Source organism: Calonectris borealis, chromosome 16 (genome assembly GCF_964195595.1).
Source record: "Calonectris borealis chromosome 16, bCalBor7.hap1.2, whole genome shotgun sequence".
In the NCBI taxonomy this organism is placed as follows: Eukaryota; Metazoa; Chordata; class Aves; order Procellariiformes; family Procellariidae; genus Calonectris; species Calonectris borealis.
Window position 1 is genome coordinate 21,555,865 of NC_134327.1, and position 19,340 is coordinate 21,575,204.

General features: G+C 56.6%; 2 protein-coding genes across 2 annotated transcripts in view; both read right to left on the reverse strand.

Moving 5' to 3' along the window:
- Positions 1–3,363: 3,363 nt before the first annotated feature.
- On the reverse strand, positions 3,364–6,814 carry MRPL28 (mitochondrial ribosomal protein L28). The gene is made up of 5 exons (XM_075166016.1): positions 6,429–6,814; positions 6,071–6,223; positions 5,478–5,612; positions 4,709–4,795; positions 3,364–3,780 (listed from the first exon to the last, which is right to left on the reverse strand). Exons 1-5 carry the CDS (start codon positions 6,714–6,716, stop codon positions 3,703–3,705), a joined length of 741 nt encoding a protein of 246 aa, XP_075022117.1. The 5' UTR covers positions 6,717–6,814; the 3' UTR covers positions 3,364–3,702.
- Positions 6,815–6,914: 100 nt separating this feature from the next.
- PGAP6 (post-GPI attachment to proteins 6) overlaps positions 6,915–19,340 on the reverse strand; it is a 15,943-nt gene continuing 3,517 nt past the window's right edge. The window contains exons 3-13 of the mRNA XM_075166067.1: positions 17,774–18,107; positions 17,554–17,687; positions 16,906–17,171; positions 15,361–15,689; positions 14,520–14,613; positions 13,833–13,956; positions 13,003–13,139; positions 10,750–10,928; positions 10,112–10,258; positions 9,588–9,704; positions 6,915–9,298 (exon numbers count right to left, since the gene is read on the reverse strand). Of these exons, the coding sequence (XP_075022168.1) occupies positions 9,002–9,298; positions 9,588–9,704; positions 10,112–10,258; positions 10,750–10,928; positions 13,003–13,139; positions 13,833–13,956; positions 14,520–14,613; positions 15,361–15,689; positions 16,906–17,171; positions 17,554–17,687; positions 17,774–18,107 (2,158 nt within the window). The 3' untranslated portion in view covers positions 6,915–9,001. The remainder of the gene's footprint in view (positions 9,299–9,587; positions 9,705–10,111; positions 10,259–10,749; positions 10,929–13,002; positions 13,140–13,832; positions 13,957–14,519; positions 14,614–15,360; positions 15,690–16,905; positions 17,172–17,553; positions 17,688–17,773; positions 18,108–19,340) is intronic.

Here is a 19,340-nt window from a genome sequence, read left to right on the forward strand (position 1 = left end):
TGCCACAGCCAGCCCCCACCCTCTCCATTTGAACCATGAACAGACAAAACCGCCCGGGCACGGGGGTCACCCCTCGCCCAGCTGCGGGTGGGTGATGGACCTCGCACCTTCCCCTGGCCCTGGTGGCACTGGGAAGGGCTGTCACCACGAGACGTGCTTGCGGCAGGCGGCCTTCGCGGTGGCCTCCCCGGCTGTGACTCTGCAGGGCGGCTCTCGGGGACTCACGGGCCCTGGCACAAAGCACGGCATGGCCCCGGCCCTCCCCTTCTGCTGCTGCTGCGTGATGCTTATCTGTGATGGCCGGGCAGGAAGGCCTCAGGCAGAGCGCTACGGTTGGGTTCGGACAACTACCCCCGTCTTCCTGCCCCGTCAGAAGTCCTCCCAGCGCTGGCTGCAGTCCCTGCACAGGAAAATAAAACAGCCAAGTGATTCTGCGGTCAAGATGCCAGCTAGCAGCCATCTTGCCCAGGAACTGCATCGGCAGATCGGCACAAACCTCGGCCTGCCAGTTCTCCTCGGGATTTTTCCTTTCATTGCTGTCTTGCCAAGATCATTTTTCACTGTTCCCTCTTCTGAGCAATCTCCACTGCTATCTCCAGCCTTATCTTAAGCTGCCAAACTGAAGGTGACCCTGGGCAGGGCTCTCTGGCAGTTTGTCGGTGGCTGTCACGTCCTCGCAAGGTGCCGGGTCTCTGCTCCCAGCCTGCCTGTCGGTATTTGCCGTGCACGCTGCAGCGGTGCTCGGGATCCTCGTGGTGGCTGGCGTGGGACACGGACGGCACCTGGTGACCTTTGCTGAAGCCCGAGCGGGTGCTCGGGTCTGAGCTGTGCTCGGCGGCCAGGCCCTTCCCCTGTCCCGGGGTGGATTTGCAGCCTCAAGCTGACAGCACCCAATTTGCACCTGCGGGTTTGTGGCATCTGTGGCTTTCTAGGAACACGTTGTCATGGCAAACTACCAGCTCCTCCGATTCCCCTTGCTAGGGCAGCGAAGGAACCCAATACCTGCCAGACTGAGCCCACCTTGGCAGACAAACCCACTACCAGCATACAAGCAGAATCAAGTTCTCCATCTGTGGTCAGAGCTGCATAAAACCAGGCATAAAACCAGGACAGGTCTAACATTGGCCCCCGAGCTATTCCTCCACCTCCTCAAGGTAACCTGGCTGGGGGTATCGTTGCCCAAACCACCCTGAATGCTGCCCAGGGCCTCCCTCCCCACCTCGAGACATTTGCTACTCTGCCTAGCAGGAGGACGAGCCAGCCCTGCATGGCTGCGGCTGGGCAACCATTCCCTGAAGCTGCAGCATCCCTGGTCCGCAAGCAGAGTTTCCAGCTTTCCTCAAGTCAGGAGTGTATCTCCACGAGGGGAAGCTCCCGGCCGCATCCAACATGGCTGCAGGGAAAGGAGCAAGGGGAGGGTTTCACAGCAAAGGCAGGATGAGAGAATGGAGGTTCCAACTCGGAAGGCAGGATTAACCACGTCCCCAATAGCTTCCTGATGGAGAAGCTCCTGCAGCTCCTACTGCCCTCTTGCAGTGCCCCCATTAGCACCCCCTGCCCCCAGCGGGCAGGAGCTCTCCCCAAGGTCCGGCCAAAAGCTCCCGCTACCCCTCGGCACCCACCAAGCCTTCCCCAGGCAGCAGATCCTGCAGACCGGGCACGCACCATGAGCGGCGCTGAAGAACAGAGTCAACTTCAAGGACAGGCAACACCAGCAGCGCAGCTGGGGAGGACGGGCAGCCAAAGCTCTCCCCCGAGAGACTCGGCACCACACAGCTGGAAGATAATTGTACAGAACTAAAACCTGCTGGCCCCCAGTACAGAGGAGCAGCTGATAATCGCCCGCTCGGCCATCCCACACAGCCCCCTCACCGCGGAGGCGCTGAGGACCCGGGGACCCCCCCAGAGCTGAGAGCAGGATCCGGGCAGGCGCCAGCCACGCTCTGCCGTAGCTGCACCGGGCCCGAGAGGCCAGACCCGCACCGGCACATTCCAGTAAAGCTACGGGGAGGGGCCGGAACGGAGCCACAGTCTGGAGCTTTGCTCAGAGCTGCATTAAAATGCATGAGCTGCGCTAGCCCTAATGATGAGCAGAGCCGTCAAACAAGAAGCTTGTCCCAGCTAATTATCTCTAATGAGGGCAGAGTGTCAGGGTCCCCGAGGAGCTGGGCAGCAGCTTCCCACTCAGCTCAGTTGCAGAAGAGGGAGAAGATAAGCAAATGTCATTGTGCTGGCCTAGCTACAAAATCATTAATTAGGCAAATGCGACCTTCTGTGCCAGTTTGCTCTTGAGAACCTGGACTTGCCGGAGCTGAGACATACAGGCAGGCTGGAAACATCCCAGCTTTTGCCACCCAGCCTGTCCCCTGCAGTGCTGAGCCTCCTGCCCCTGTGCAGAGCCAGCACAGCCCCAGTCTGGCAGCCCCTGACCAACCAGCCCAGGGCTGCATGGCCGTGCCACACTCACCTGGGGACTCAAACACCCCTTGCGAGGGCTCCAAGCCCATTCCCTGGCCCAAAAAGCAGCAGAGAAGTCCGGTCTTCCTGAAGGTCATGTTCACCTCAATCACCTCCCTCATCCCAGCCACTAGCACAGCCCTGCAGAGGCTCTGTGCCTACCCAGCAACCACCCCCGCAGCACCTCTCTTCCAAGTCTTTAAGGCAGATGTTAAGGCACTGGGAATTTCTGCTCCCCTGTGGTCCCACTCCATTCCAGTGCAGAGAGGACCAGCCACACACTGCTCTACAAGCCCAGTTTCTCTCTTATCACAGGTCCTGGGGCTCAGAAACCGAGACCATGACTTGCCCTCATGTGCTAGAGAGGGGGAACACGTCTCATCCCAAGGCGAGGTTAAGGCAAAGTCTCTTCCTGGGGTGACAATTCAGAGATAGGGATCGCACGAGGTCCTTCCTGCAAGCTCTGCGCTTGTCCCTCACCTCAGAGCTGAAGGGAAAGGGAGGAGAGGCTGCTTTTTCTCCAGCCAGAAACCCACTGCAGGACCATGACGACACCAGTGGTGCACAGCCCTGTTCACCAGCGTGTAGTTCTGGTAAGCGCTTTTCAGTCCCTTGTTGCCAGACAGGAGCAAAGGCTTGAACACCCACTTCAACTACATTTTTACAAAACAAAAGATTTAAAAATCACCAACTTCAAACAAAAAAACAAGGGGTTAGAGTGAGGTGTATGGCCAGCGACTGCGGCCGGGGAGCTCAGCCCCACCTGCTGGCAGGCACCGCCTGAGGCAGGGGTTTGGGGTCACGCTTTCGGGGCACAATCGTCTCTGCTGCAGAAGGCTGGGGACTGATCTAAGTCACCCCACCATGTCTCACAGTCCCTGCTAGAATACACTAATGAGCAATGACTATCAGAGAAAAGTTTACTGATATTCCCAAAATGCATATTTCATTTTATATTGTGATCAAGCTCTCAACAGCAGCCAACGACTTGTACAGGCAGAAGAACCACATTAAGTCAGTCTTACAAGAACGCTTTCAGAGGCCACAGGACAGAAATTCTTCCCTCAGCCTACAGGAACAGTTCCTCACTGCATTTAGGTTGTCATTAGACTTCAGGAACTGCAACATGCTCCTGGCCACGCTCTTCACGTGGCCCCTTCCACACAACGTGGTTCAGACAGAAGACTCACTGAACCCCACAGCTTGATCTGCAGCAGGGGTTTTGCTCCAAAGGTTTCTTTCTTTCTACTGCTTCTGCAGCGCCTGTTCTTTCAGTTGGTTGACGAGCTCTTCAGCATACACCTTAAAGAGTGGGACAGGGTCCTGAAACCAAGCAGAGGGTAAACCACTTAAAAGGAGTGAACTTGAGCAGCAGCAAGGGGTGAAATCTAATGGAGAGCCCAAGGAGCCAGTGCTGCCGGAGCGTTAACAGTTAAAACCAGAGGAAGATGGGCCAGGTTTCTTTCAGCGGCTGAAGAAGACAACCTGCTATGCTACTCCTCCAGACACAGCTGCTGCTCAGCTCTGTAACCTTGCCTCAAACATGACAGGCACCTGTGTGGGACATTCACCAACTTTCCCAGTGCTGCCTGCATTCGAGAACCATCAGTAGCTCCCAAGGATGCCTTTTCTTCTAAAAATGCTTCCCTCCCTCCTCACGTTGCCCTAAATCAGAGCTACACGGAAGCCACGTTGGGTGAACATACTCCTTGAAGAAGCTGGACCCCACAGGGCCCAGCACCACCTCACGCAGTCAGTGCTCCTGACCTTTCCATCCCTGCTGCAGCCGCAACGGGAGCCAACAGGTCTGGGGGAAACGTCACCAGGGACCCCACCACCCCAGGAAGCCCTTTTGCCCCAGCAGCTCCCTGGTGCACCCTCCTCTGCATATTACTTCTAACAAGCGAGCTGCAGCGACAGAGGGTGACAAACTGAGCGAGCCCTGAGCTTGTATCCACGCGTCCCAAAGCACAAGTATAGAGCAGAAGGCAACCAAAGGCAAAGATGTTCACGCAACGGGGCAGGAGATATGAGCCAGCCCCCTAAATATCTCTCCCCTGATCAGGGGATCTGGTTTTACAATGTGCCCCATGTTTTGGGCACCCAAATTTAACTGGGCTCACGTGGCTGCTCAGGAGTTTCGGAGCACCACTTTGACCGCTGAGGAGTGCTCAGGCTGCTCAGATCAGCTGGACGTGCAGCCTGATGCAGCTGAGACACCTCGGTGCTAAGCACTGCCTCAGGAACTCACCTTTTTTTCTAGGAGCCTCTGTTTTTCTATTGCTTCTTCTAAACTCAAGCCAACCCATTCAGCTTCCTCTTCTGGGATCACAAATTCCTGTGATAAAAGAAGGAGCAGGCGGTACAGTCTTTCCAGGTAACGAAGACGCAAATCCTCTCTATGCCCAACTCACACAAACATGCGATCCAGTAGGAATGTTACTACGGATAAACCTTAAAACACTGTTGCCTCATTTCTGGCAACCCAAGTCCACTTCCCTTCTCTCCTTTTCCCTTCACCAGGGTCCTGCTTCCTCTGATCAGTCCTGTCTGCTGCTGTGCCTCTCCTCTGTGTAGTTCTGGGGCTGTTTCTCAGCACAACTCCACGGACCGTGGATGCTGGAGGTGATTCTATGCTGGCAACCACCCCCAGCTGCACAAAACCAAACTGCACACAGGCAGTCTGGGCTCCTCGCTGCAGCGCTAGTACAAATTCTCGCTGCTGTTGGCAGTGCCAGCTCCTACCAGTGCTTATTGCAGACCCTCACTGACCTCGATCACAGCAAAAATACAGGCTTTTGTCTTCCTAAATGATCAGTACAGAAATTAGCAGCCCACAGAAAGACAAGAAAAACCTGACAAACGATGTTTAAATCTTCTTTGCCCATACCCTTAACCCTTAAACGCAGAAGCATTAACACTGGTTTATACTGCGACAGAGTGATCAGGGCATTATCAGTCTGGATAACCAGCAAACACCACTGCAGACAGTGGGCAGGAACTGCAGGTCAGGCACCCACCTGGTACTTATTATAGATCGCCTCTCTTCTGGCTGGATCATCGGGATGCAGTTTAGGATCCCGCCGTGCAAGTCGCAGCAGCATCGTTCGCTTCAAATCCATCCCGAGCTTTGAGCACATATCGGCTTTTGGAGTCTGGAGAAATAAAGTGTTAAATTTATAATATATAATAAATATAGTTAAATATAATAAATAAAGTTATATATAATATATAATAAATATATATAATAAATATAATAAATAAAGTTAAAGATGTTAAATTGCACCAAGAGACCAGCTGCTAGAGAACACGCACGTCTGTCAGCACGTAGACAACACTGGCAGTTTATCCGCACGCTGGAGAGGCTCTCAGGACACACATTATGAGAAGGGAAAAGTCCCTTGGATTTATTCTGGAGCTAATTTGATCACAGTTCTGATTTTTAATACCAAGGGCTCCAATCAAGAGAGTATTAAGGGCTGGAAGCTTTAGACCTGTACTAATACATTAAGGGCAGCAGATGCCTGCAAGCCCCTGAGCCAGGGCGGCGTGGGGGCAGACCCGCCTGGCTGAGGCTGCTGCAGAGTGAGCCCCGCCGGGCGCAGGGCCTTACCTTGAGGATGTAGAAGTCAAAGCCGTAGGCCTCGTCGATGAGGTCCAGCGTGCGCATGGTGACGGTGATGGTCAGCGTGGCGTCGAGGATCTCGCTGTAGAACTGCCGCTCGAAGAGCTGCGGCTTCCACGTCTTGGGCAGCCTGGTGGAGAGCTGGGCAGAGACCGCCCGTCAGGGCCCGGGGATGCTGCTGCTGCTGCCCGCCGACGCGGGCCGAGCCTGCACCAGGGGCCGCCCAAGACACGGCCCCGCGCCGGAGGGGAAGGCGGAGGCCGCTGCCAGCAGGCCCTGGTCGCCTGGGACTCCTCCGCAGGCCCGGTAACGCCGGCCCGGGGTAAGGAAAGGCCGGAGCGCTCACCTTGTCGTTGCGGGCATATCGGAAGCCGCGGATCCAGCCCTCGCCGCCCCAGAGCCCCTCGTGGGCGGCGGGCGGCAGGTACACCGGCACCGGCACGTCCTGCACGCGCTCCCGCTCGCCGGTGCGCGGGTTCCGCCGGTAGCGCACGCCCAGCGGCCGCCAGTGCACGGGCGTGGGCGGCGTGTCGTCCTGCAGCGCCGCCAGGTAGTGCTCGGGCAGCCGCGCACAGATGCCCTCCCGCAGCCGCAGGGCGGGCCAGAGCCGCGGCGCGTACCGGTGCAGCGGCATCGCCCTCCCGCCGCCACCGCCGCCCGCTTCCGCTCCCAGCGGCCACCGCGGCCGGGGCCGCCTCTCATTGGCTGGCGCGGACGGGCCGCGGGGGGAACGACGGCGGCCGGCAGGGGCCGCGCCGCGCCCGCGTTTCGGCCGCCTGGGAAGTGCCGTGCTGCCCTCAGCCCGCCGCTGTGAACTCCAGGCACCACGTACTTGCCCTCAAATACCATTACCTTTATTAAATTATAAAACTGTAAGCTTTAAAATTTACCGTATAAAATAATCACAGGTAAAATAACAGCAAAGAAAAAAAAAAAAAACACACCACCTTTTTTTCCCCAGACACAGGAATTCGCTCAGATTTTACCCAAAATAATTAACCCCCCTCCCCGGGCACCTGACACAGCGCTGTGCCAGGGCCCAGAGTGGCGGGGGGAGCAAAAGCAGAATTTCAACGATCAAACACCAAAGAAACAATCACGTCAGCGGGATTTCTCGCCCCAAGGCTTCTCCTGCTTCGCAGGGCGGGAGCCCCTGAAGGAAAAGGCCCGACGAGGAATTATTTGAGGAATTATTTGAGGAATTATTGCTTTCTCTGGTAACCGGCAGCACCCGGGCCCGGCCGGCGGCCTGGCACAGCAGGGCTGCGAAGGAGCGGCGGTCGCCTGCCACAGCGCCGGGGCTGCAACGCCGCTGTGCAAACAGAGAGGGGGGGGAAAAAGTGCCTAAAAGTGATAAAAGTTCGAGGAAGCCCCACGGGCCCCAGGTCCCCCCGCCGTGCTGCCGGTGCGGTGGGTGGCAGCAGCAAAAGGAAAGGCAGGGGACGTGGGTGACGACACCCCTTCGCTCGCCCCGCGTCTGCTTAAGAAGTCGGAGTTTGCAGAGGAAGGGGAGGGAGAGGGATAAAGTGCAGAGCTGAGCAGAAGGCTGGGCGCTTTTCAAAGCAAAGAAATAACCCTGTTTCCTATAAACTAGGAGACAAATCCTTCATTAATAGCTCTTTCCTCCCCAAAGCCACCTGAGGAAAGGCTCCGTGGACGGGCTCCCAGCAGCACACACCAGACCGACCACAGCTGGTGTAAACCAGCAAGGAACCATGTATTTCAGCCCTTATCTATAGAATAAGGATGGGCAAAGACAACTTTCCTGGTTGCCAAGTTTCTGCCCTTGCTTTCTGACGCCTGCGTGCCCTATAGTAAGGCTAAGGCGAGACAGAGGCTGCAAAGGAGACGGTAGCCATCCAGGGAGCCCACGGCGATGCTCCTGGCTGGGGTGGGACACTGCCGGTGGCCTCAGATCAGCCGCGACTCTGCAGCGCAGCCAGCCTCCGAGGCACAGCGGGCTGGAGGAGCCGGGGGTGCGCAGCTCGGACGCCATCCTGGACCACCTACGCTGCCCCGGCAGAGCCGCGGACATGCCGAACCCACAAAAGGGGAGGAAGACTGTGAATACCTGAACATTGAGAGAGGAAGGGGACAGTGTAGCAGCCTGGCTCCTTCCAGATGAGCTAAGAGGGCTAAAGTTAAACTTAGACTAAACCCTGCACTGCCGTGGGTTTCACAGCTCTGGGCGAGATGCTGCTGATGCCTTTTGCACGTCCCCAAATGGGTTTTTTTCACATTCCTGCCAAGTCTGATCCTGAATCCAGGGCCCAAGTCCCGGCCTCGTTCTTGCCCCTGCAGAATCAGGACCAGGTAAGAGCAGCACCGCCTGTTTCATGGGGAGAGAGGCTCCAGACCCCTGTGGAGACGGCGACCAAGGGCCCAGCGCATGCCCAAATCAGCTCCCTCCCTCCCCATCAGCACCAAGGGCACGTGGCAGCATTTGCCCCCCAGATCAGAAGAAACCCGTTCTTCTCTTGGGTTCAAATGCTGATTGCAGGATGGCAGGGGAAATCCCCGTCCCACAGCCCTCTGCTAGGACAGGGTCTGCAGGGAAAAGCCCAGCAGCCAAAGCCCTGGCTCCAGCTCAGCGTGGGCTAAGCCCAAGCCTCACGGATGCAGCAGGAGGGGAGGAAGGGTTAGTGATTTCCCCCAGGGCCATGGGGAGGTGGGGGACGGGCTATTCCTTGATCTAGAACCATGAAGAGCCCGCCCCATCCCAGCAGAAAAGCAGAGGTGGGCTCAAACTTGCCTTCACAAGACAAGCCCACCATCTTCATCTTTAAACCTGGTCCATATTGCGCTCTCCCGGCCAGTGAACGAGCACGTAAGAGGATTGCCGACGTGCGAGAGCGGGGCAGCACGGGCGAAGAGCAGCCTCACCAGCCCTCCACCTCTGCGACCGGGAGCCGAGCAGTTTCAGGTCACAGCATAGAGCTCCTCACGGTCGTTCTGGCAGATCTGATAGCGACAAGTGAGCTTCTGCGACCAGGCCCAGGGCTTCTTATGCTTGTCCCGAGGAGGAAGCAGGAAAGCAACGCTGCAAGCCACCAGCACGTGCCAGATGCTGTGGGTGTAGTAATAGTTCTCATTGGTTTCCATGAACGCATACACGGAGATGGCGATGAAAGCCAAGGTGATCCCCGGGAGGAGGTAGAAAACCCAGCGCTTCCATGAGGAGGGGTAGCAGTGTCTGCGCTTCACTCCGTGGTAAATCTGGAGGTGTGAGAGCACAGAAGGGTTAAGCAGCCAACCAGAAGTTTAGGCAGGGGGAAACAGGCAGCGCTGCCTGATCCAGGACCGTGCTGAGACCCGTAACCGGGGGATTTCTCAGCTACTGGAGGGATGGACAGCGAATCCCTTGCCCTGCCCTCCCTCCACCCAGGCGTTTCAAGGAGATCAAGCCCTCCTTGTGGACGGGCTGGAGCCTGGGGTCTGCTCTGCCACCATCATTCTCCAGAGGGGAGCTAAGGGCAGCAGGTCCTGCCTGACTGCCCATACTTACCCACGCTGCGATCATGATGACAAGGGCAAAGAGGCAGGGACCCATCATGTTCCACACCCCTCTGCGGTCCAGCTGCAGGGACATGGCAATTAACAGGGTCCCCAAGATGAAAAGGACCTGGGAATGAGACACCACCACTGTTGTCAACAGCTCATCTGCTGCCAGAGCGCAGCCAGCCACGCCAGAGGCAGGCAGAACCTCACCTCCTGGCCACCCAGCCCTGCATGTATGCAGGACTCAGGAGCTGCACCTTCAGAAGGAGAAACTAGAGGACCCACAAACCTTTCCCACAAACCTCAGTCCCTTCAGGCCCAGTCCCTACAAGCATGCAGGTTCACGACCCAAACTCCTGGGACAAAACAACCCACTGGTTTAAAAATAAGGGTGGCATTGGGTGACAAACAGGCTTTGTCACCAGGCTGGGCTGTGTTATTAAAATACAGCCATGAGAGGGCTCAGCAGGGCCACCCGCAGCTTGGCTGGCTCAGGTCTGGCCCTGCCGCGCAGCGTTACCTGACACTCACGTATTTCAGGATCTTCTTCACCCGGGACATGCACAGGATCGTCACCCAGATGGACACCACAGAGCCCAAAAAGTCACAGTACTGTAGTGTGTCGTAGTCCATGATGCACATCACCGCGACGCCTGGCTGGTCACACGCGTGGTAGAACTAGAGCCGGGGACAAAGGCAAAGGGTAGCATGAATCCAGCAGCAGCACACAGCTTTCGGAGAAGGAGAGACAGGAGAAGGCTGTGGTAGCCACGATCCCTCCTGGCAGTGCCTCCAGGAAGCTCCACCAAACCACCGTGGCATTACGGAAAGCAGACGAGAGCAACCATCAACCTGCACCCTCCCAGCAGCAGCCGAGAGCTTCTGGGAGAGCACCCTTCAAGTGCGCAATGCTCCAACCCCATCTCAGCTCCCTGAGGACCCACCCCCAAATACCAGCACCCACAGTGTGGGTGGAAGAGCCCAGTGAAAATAACTCTCCTGCCAAGCTCTGAAGGGGCAGGACATGTCCATGGAGGTGCTTGTCCAATGATCCTAGAAGCTCCTTGTGGAGCTCCAGGATGGACTGCTCCACAAGGACTTCAGTCCGATGCAGCATCCCTGACGCTCAGGGGGAGCTGACAGGGGACCCGACAAAAGGCAATCCCTACCGTGGAGAAGAACATGGTGTAGGTGTAGACGGAGGCCTCCACCAGGTAGTAGCGATAAACAGCAACCACTATCGCCGGCAGGAACATGAGGTTGCTCAGGGTGAGCAGGAGGGTGGCCAGGTTCTGCACACCGACAGACTGGGCCTTGGTATCATCCGTGCAGCTCCACCCGCCCCAACCTGTGGAGTGGAGAGGCTTGTATGGATCTCGCATGCCCTGCCTTGTCCTCCCGAGAACCCAGCGGGAGCCTGGGACTCCTCAGAAGAAGCAATCGCACCCCAGGACTACCTCCTGGCCTCCCCTCCCTTGCTCCATCAGCCACTCACACTCCTGTTCTCAGGATGGTCTCGTTACTCATCGCATGCTCTGCTGCGGGAAGCCTTGGGAACCCCAGCAGAGCCCCGTGTCTGCTCTGAGGACGTCCCCCAGGTTGTCCCCACGTAGCACGGGCCATTCTACGTACAGTGTGGGCCTGTCCAGGCTGGTACTTTTCATCCCTACAGTAACTCAACACGCATGCTACTTGCGGGTAATACATTAAGCGTTTGAGGCTCAGATGCTTTGGATGATGGCGTAAGCTGGGTGCAAGCTCCCTACAGATCCCAGAAACCAGGGTGAAGAGTGATCCACAACATTGAGGAAGCCATCGGGCTCCTGTCCTACCTCCTGTCACAGCAGGGCAGACTGCAAAGCCAGCTCAGGTTGCTCTGGGCCTTGCCCAGCGGAGTTTTGAAGATCTCCAAGGATGGAGACCTGGTTACTGTGCAAAGCTGAACAACTCTGATGGGGGGAAATTTGTCTTCTTCAATCAGATGGAAGTTCCCTTGCTGCAGCCTGCGTCTGTGGCCTCTTGCCCTTTCCCTGCGCTCCTCCAGAAAAGCCCGGCTGCTCCTGCGGGCAGCGGAAGGTGTGATTTGACCCCCCTCCAACTCCTCTTCTCCAGGGTGACCAAACCCGCTGCCGCAGACCAGGGTGACATCCCGGTCTGCGCAGGGCAGGCGGGACTGAAAACTTCCTAGAGGGCAGGGCATGCTCGAGGCTTGACAGGGGGGTCAATTCTCAGCCTGCCGACAGGATACCAAGGACTGAGCTGAGAGAGTCTTCTACAAACACAAACCTGCCTTTTCTTCTTTTTTTTTTTTTTTTTAATTCAAGATTAGGATGCCCATGCCCTTCTTTTGGGGAAAGGAGGTCAGTCACAGGGCAGCCGGGGTACGTGCAGGCACTCCACGGTCAACAAGCAGAGTTAAAAGCAGCATCCATCCATTACAGTGCCACTAGAGACCAAGCCAGCCGCCCTGCCCCTTCTGCCGGCTCCCTGCCAGGCAGGGCCCGGGGAGGCTGCTCTCTCCAGTTTATTTCTGGGTCACGAATATGCAGATGGGGCATTTTGCTCTGAGTGATTCAGCAGAAAGCTGTCCTCAGCCCGATTCCCCAGCTCCCCTGGGGTGCTCTGTGCTTCCCAGAACCTGGCACCCCTCGGGGAAATTAGGATGCTGTTCTCCACCTCGCTCCTCGCCCAGCACCAGCACTGCAGCAGACAGCAGGGACGTCCTGGCTCAGGCCCAAAGCAGCAGTGAACCACATTTTGCCCTGTCCTCCTGCTGAGAACAGGTACACGTACCCACCCAAGCACAGCAGGGCTCTCATCTTCCCTACACCGCTGACTCCTGCCCAGTCTTCTCATCCCATTAAGATAATTAGCAGCTGACACAGATGTTCCTCCTCCAGGGGCACCTCTGAGTCTAAGGGCTGGCCTGTGTGCTGGCTCTCGGCAGGAGACAGAGCACCGTGGCAAAGCACGGACAGGGACCGCAGCCTGGCCTCATCCCATCCCTAATCCGGACCCTCGTAACAAACCGCCCTAAGGCACAGGCCCTGACGCTCTTTCAGGCAGCCCTGCCGGCACCCTGATGGCTTTGGGGATGCTCAGAAGCGCCTCTCCAAGCCCTGGGAATCTCCAAGCTGGAAGCGAAATGACCGTTGAGCAGAAAGCTGTCCTCAGCCCGATTCCCCATTTCCCCCGGGGTGCTCTGTGCTTCCCAAAACGCAGCACCCCTCGGGGAAGTCAGGATGCTCCCAAAGAGGCCACCGCGGGTGCCGAGGGCTCCCTGGGCAGGCACGGCGACCTCAGGCTGTCCCTGGCAGCCACGGCAGACCCCAGGCTCCCCTACCCAAACACCACCACCGAAAAATGTGGCCTCTCCTTGGGAGGGATGGCAAGGATGGATGGAGGGAGGAAAACGCGCTCACCAGCCTTGCAGCTGCAGCCAGCGTAGAGGTAGCCGTGTCTTCTCAGGAGGCTGCACTGTCCGTACGGCCCGCAGTCATTGAAGCAGGGGGTGAGGTATGCGAAGACAGTCACTTTGGCTTCTGCGGCATTACATTCACTGCAAGGAGAGCAGGTTGCGTTGGCACCCGCTCCTTCGGGGCAGCCTCGTGCCCAGGGAGCACCCTGCTCCGGAGGGGCAGGCCATGCTCCTGCACGCAAGCTCCCCGCTATTGCCGGATCTGCTCCATCCCTCCGGAGAGCTAGGAGCAGAGTCGGCTCCCTCTCCACTCGGACTGCCAAACCGACGCGCAGGCAGGAGTCAGCTCTCCCCAGACCCCCACAGCAGGCCCCAGTACCCAAGCCCAGCATCACCAGTACTGTTTTACAGCGTGTGCTTGGCCCCTTACGCAAGGAACCAGCAGGAAGGCAAACCGCAGGACTGTGGACACAACTGCCTGCATTTCAGAGACCCCTCGAAGGAGTAACAGCAGCATTTACCAATTTATCACTTCAAAATCCACCTGGGGAAGGGGAAGCTCATCCAGACAGGCTCTGCCACCCGCGGTCTGCATGAGACATGCCAGCTGGGCACCAGGCAAGCTGCTTGGGTGCTCACAAAAGAGCAAGTCGGCACCACCACCCGCCTCCTTCCCCCTCCGCAGCCACGGCTTCACCCCTACCAGGTGAGACAAGCCCACGGCACGGCAGTGAGGACAGAGGTTCGGTTTTGCTCACGCTAGTCAAGGGCAGCGGGACACACAGGCAGAGTGCTCTGAACCGGCCCCAAGGCGGGATGACACAGCAGACTCACCCCTGGCCCTTCGGGCAGATGAGCTGCAGGGAGAGGAACCAGTCATCCGTCTGTGGGTACAGGACAATCAGCATCGCTTCCGCAGAGGACGTGCTCACGCTTAGAGGGTAGCCCTGGAAAAAGGCTTAAAGAAAAGAGAGTGCTGTGATGGGCCAGGACTAGGGGAGAAGAGCCCGCGGCAATCCCAGGCTGAGACCAGTTGCATAGAATCAGATGCTCCTGTGGCTCCTTGCTCCCGTCCTCAGGAGGCACCAGGGGGGATGGAGAAGACCCTTGCTCCTGAGACCCTTGTTTTGTCTTTCATCTCAGCTCTCGGTACCTGTCTAGACAGCACAGGCACTTGGAACAGCCTGTTTGCTTGGCTAGTCCTCCAGTGCGGAGCTCAGCTTCTCTGCACACCAGCAATGCCTTGACCATCCCCAAACCTCCTGCCAACGAGGCTGGAAGAGCCCCAGCCGGTACCAGACCTTCCTTTGGCGGAGGCTAACTCCGGGTGCCAGACTAGCATCTGCACCCCTGCACCCCTGGGCACATGTCAGCATGAAGACGTCAGGAGGGCTTGTGCCAAAATCAGCTTCCCTGGGACACCCCACAAAGTCCTGGGTCAGTTAATAGCTCACAAGGTCTAAAAGCAAAGCTCTGAGATGGCGTAGCTGAGCCGGCGGCGGGCGCCAGCGGCTCTCATACCTGTGCTGCAGTTCTGCGTGGCATTGAGGGACAGCACCGGAGAAGCAGCACTCACGCACGCAACCACGGTGGCATTGCCCAGGCTCACGGTCGTCTGTGCAAACAGAGCAGTGTCCCCACATCAGAGCGCCCCGATGCCACCCCCCTGCACAATTCATCTCCCACGCTGCCCACGGTACACGGGAGCAGCAGGCGACACTAAATCCTGCAGATCAAGGTCACCCATCAATTCAGCAGCTCTTTCTGGGCAAACCCGTGTTCACCGCACCCTGCCACCGCCTTACACGCTGGCTGAAAGGCAAGGGAGCCTCCCGGGGGACTGCACGGGGGGAACTGCCCCAAAGCTGGGACACTCAGACATCGCTTCAGCACGAGCACAGGGTGGCAGAAGTGAGAGGGAGCAGGACATCAGGGCTGAGCCCTGCTCCAGCCCTCAGGAAGTTTCATAGAATTTCAGGGGGCTGATTTTGGGGGGTCACTGAAGGAGCTTGGGAATCAGCAACTCGGGCAGGAACATCCCTGGGTTTCCCTGCTCAGTCTCCGCTCCTGGTGGCAAGGTGCCAGGCTCCCGTGGAGAAGATGGCATTGCAGCTGCTTTCCGTTTCGCCTCCTCTGCGTCACTGCCACCACATGCCAGCAAGCTGTGGCATTTGAATTGGGGCTGGCAGGTGGGACATGCTGGAAGCAGCTAAAACAGGCTCAGAGTGTTTTGTGACAACAAAAAAGAAAGAGAAATAGTCCCACTGGTACCTACAACCCCTGGAGTTTGCTGACAAACCAGCCCAGGAGCAGGTCCAAAGCCCTGCAGAGGGGAGACAATCCCATCAATCAGCCTCCGCACCTTGTTAAGCAGGAGACTGACCACGAGGGAACCCCCGCTGTCCATGCCAGTGTTCAGGTTGAGGAGGAGGAGGGTCGGGGAGAGGGAGTTCACGGGAACGCTGGGACTATTCAAGAGCCTGTAGCGCACAGACACCACATCCAGGTCCTCACGAACGACGGGCTGGTTCTGCAGACAGAAGCTCCTCTGGCTGGACGCGTTGCGTGAAGCTTCTCCGGCAGACAGAGTGGAGCTCCCTGCTGCTCCTGCGCTACCTGGTCTGGGACCAGTCTGGCTCTGGTTTAGGCTGCTGAAGTTAAGGAATGAACTGGTACTTCCTGGCCTGCAAGCTGTAAAGCAAAAAAAGGAGAGGAATCAGCACAGCCAGGACTAGCACCTCATCCAGGCAGGGTCCCAGCAGCTCCAGACCTTCAAGTGATAGCACAGACTGGGGGTATTTCACTGGTGCATGCACTGCAGTATGGGCCACAGCCCCTGAAAGGCACCATCTTTGCAGGGGGACTCTACCATCAGCATCCGCAAGTTGGGACGCTGATGGAAGCCTGACAGTGGTACAGTGGGTGGAAGCACCCTGGAGCTGCAGGGCAGGGAAGGGGAAGAGAAGAAGGGATAACGCACAGCATCGTAACACATCAACGTACCCAGGGAGTATTCAGCAGCCAGTAGCAGTGAGCACTTAGCTGTCCCATAACCACAGGCTGCATAAAAGTCTCTACCAGCTCCCTAGACGTGAGCAGACAAGGCTGAGCAGAAGAGAGAAGCTACCCCAGTGTAGCTACAGGCACAAGCCATCATGTCATGGCAGATGGAGCTGAATGTGACTCTTGGAGTCCCACTGCTGGAGCCTGTCCGTCGCTCCCAGAGACCCTAGTCTAACAGCTCAGCTGCCAGCGCCAGGCCCTCCAGCACATGGGATGAGCCTCTGCTTTGAGGAGGGGATGGTAGAACCTCCAGCAGAAGAAAACTTTAAAAATGTACCTATTTGGTGAGCTTCCAGGAGTCAAACAGGGATTATGGTCACGTAATAAGAGGATGCAAAGGTGCCTATCACTGCCACAAGGACTTTGTGACCTCCTGAGTCACGAGGCGTCACCTGAAATGGTGACATCCCCTCACTACTACCCAAGACATTACTCCAAGTAAACCTCTGTGAGATGGTTTCCTGTCTGTAGCCAGCTTATGGACAATCAATAGTCAACATATCATTACAGTCTGGTGCATCTACCCAAAACTATTCTCCCCACCAGATTTTAAGCCAGCCACTGCTTCCCAAACAGCCTTTGGAAAATATCATCGCTTCAGAGACCCTGAACTTTTCAGGCATTTCCACAACAGGCAGCTCCAGGGAATATCCCTCTTGGGCGAACACTGGAGCCTTCACTTTTGACCCCAAAGCAACAACAAGGTCTCAGCCCCCAAGGTTATGCCCAGCACGCTGGGGAACGCAGGCCACTACAGCCAGCCTCCCAAAGGCCGAAGAGAGACACAGCAGACACAAAGTTCTCTCTAGTCCTTCCCATAGGGCTAGAGAAAGTGGAAGCCCACCTGTGAAAGAAGCCAGCATCTCCACCGACACACTGGCATTGGCAGCGCCGAGACTCTCCACCATGATCTGCAGCCACTTCTCCCAGGGGGGCGAGTCCAGGGCCAGGCTGCAGTTTACGTTCCCCGTGCAGGTGATGATCCTCTGGAAGGACTGAGGCAGTGTGATGGAGCCCAGCGTTACCCGCATGGCGCAAGCTTTCTGCTCACTTGTCACGCAGCTTCGCAGCTCAAACCGCATCCCTGCGGCATGCTTGGGAACGAAGACCCTGCAGGAGGAGGGACCAGCAGTTTGCAGAGCTTGTACTCTCAACACAAGCCAGCCATGACCCACTGTGGTCTCTGGGGCTTTTTGGCAAGAACCAGATTGCCCTGGCTGGTGTCGTGAAAATCCTTCCCAAGGGAAACATCTCAAAGAACTAAAATTCCTGCAGCTGAACCTGTAAGACCACCTGGAAAGAGCTGGATAAGGGTGCTCGTGTGTTCCCCGTGCAAACCCTACCACTGCTGCAGGGAGCTCGGCAAACAGGCTCGGAGACCCCCCCAGCTCCAGCTCCACGTGGGAACAACAGTGGCTTCCCCTAAGCAGCACCCATGGGAAACCCCACCCCGCCATGGCCCCAAGTCTTTCCATCCACTGCTCTCACTCACTTGACATGCAGCGGCTTAGCAGGCGAGACGACGGTTTGTGGCACGGCAACACCAGGCTCCAGAACTGGCATATCAGCGAGTCTGAGGACAAACATATCTGCCTGGAACATATAGGGGCATGGAGTGGAGAAACCCTGCAGGAGAGGAGAGCAGATGGGTCAGCTGTGGCGAGATGCGCTGGGCAGAGTACGACGGCCGAGACGCTCACCAGGACCCTCACCTTCACTTCAATCCTGCCAGCAGCCTCAGGGAGATGGGCAGCGATGAACCAGTCTCCGGCAGCAGGGGTGGTGACGTTCACAAAGGTGGTGTTTTGCACAGCACTGCTCAGAGTGATGCTTATGTTATAGGACGGACGGACGGTCGCATTTGCAGGAAAACGAGTGCCCAGTGGATTAATTACAGGAGGGGCTCCGTAGCGAAAGTGCCTGCAAAAGAAACCAGAATGCGAATAAAAAGAGGGATGTAAAGACATTGGCAAGCTGAACTGGGATACAAACTCGTCAGTCGACACCCAGCCTGGCCTGAGATTGCAGAGGGAGCAGGCTGGAAAAAACCCACATTTTCAAGTGGACCACAGAGCCATCATTTTCATCTGGTGAGGACTGGTTGCTATTAGCTTATCTGGGATTTATTTAAAGATTGATTTAACTTGGCTGCTTATTAAGATAAGGATTTACATGGTTCCATCAAGCCTGAAAGCAAATTTCCACAACACTTACTAAGGTTAAGCCCCAGCCGCAAGACTACTCCTTTTTTATAACCATCAGCAAATTCCCCATATAGGCTAAATCGTCAACGAAGAGCTTTCATTTTCTAGCTAAGATCTGCATCTTCCCTATTTCCTCTTTTAGGAGGGCGGGCAGGCAGACTAAAAAGATGCTTACCAAGGAAGGTCTGCGTGACCGACTTCAGTGCACCAGCACTTCTGCTTTCCAGATAAGCAGCCCAACGTTCAAAGTAGCAGAAAAGCAGGCAGCCGAGTAATATGTGAGATATTTATTCAGGCAGCCAATTTAGCATTTAATTTGCTTGCTTTTGGACTGCACTGCAACAGAACAACAGACGCAACAGGTCCAGCAAGCAAACGTGACAAGTGATGTGTTATTCACCTGCTTGAGCTGAGGTGGCCTTCATTTCTTAGGGTACCGTTTAGCTGCTGCCTTGTCCCTCACATCCCCAAACTATTGGAAACGTTTCTGGGAAGCAGAAAGTAGGAAAATCATCTGTTCCAGGCTGCTCTGGAACAACCAAGAGCAGGACAGACCAGGGAAGCGCAAGCCAAGCAGCAAACTTCAGTCACTGCCAAGACCTCTGTGGGGCGGGTGCCAGAGACCCTCGTGTCTCTACGGGCACAACCTGCCCAGAAAACTTGGGACCCTCCCAAGATACAGCTCAAAGTCTTGCCCACCTGCAAGTTTTTGTCCTCAAATCCCCCAACAACTCAAGTACTGCTTTAAGCTACATTTCTTTCACTGGCATTGAGTTGCAACTTGGGTCTGCAGGACTCAGCATTCCTCTCCTCTCTCTGCTCCACACACAGCCCACATCCCTCACAAAAAGTGTCTCCAGTCTCTCCAGTTCCTCTTTTCTGAGGAATTTGTCTGTCTCCAATAGGTTTGGGTCCTCTCAAGCCCCTTGCAGTCCTGCCACATCCTTTGGTACCATGCACAGGACCCTGCCAGGCACAGAAAGGTCCAGGAACAACTTTGCTCACAAGCAGCAACACCAGCCTCACTGTGAAGCTCTCTCCAGCGTTTCTAAGGCGTCTCTTAGACATCACGTCT

Excerpts from the sequence above, each read along its gene's own strand:
- MRPL28 (XM_075166016.1), bottom strand. The coding sequence starts at position 6,716 with ATGCCGCTGCACCGGTACGCGCCGCGGCTCTGGCCCGCCCTGCGGCTG. Across the intron at positions 4,796-5,477 it reads CGATCTATAATAAGTACCAG|GAATTTGTGATCCCAGAAGA; the intron begins GTGGGTGCCTGA and ends CTTTTATCACAG. Across the intron at positions 3,781-4,708 it reads AGAGGCTCCTAGAAAAAAAG|GACCCTGTCCCACTCTTTAA; the intron begins GTGAGTTCCTGA and ends GCTTGGTTTCAG.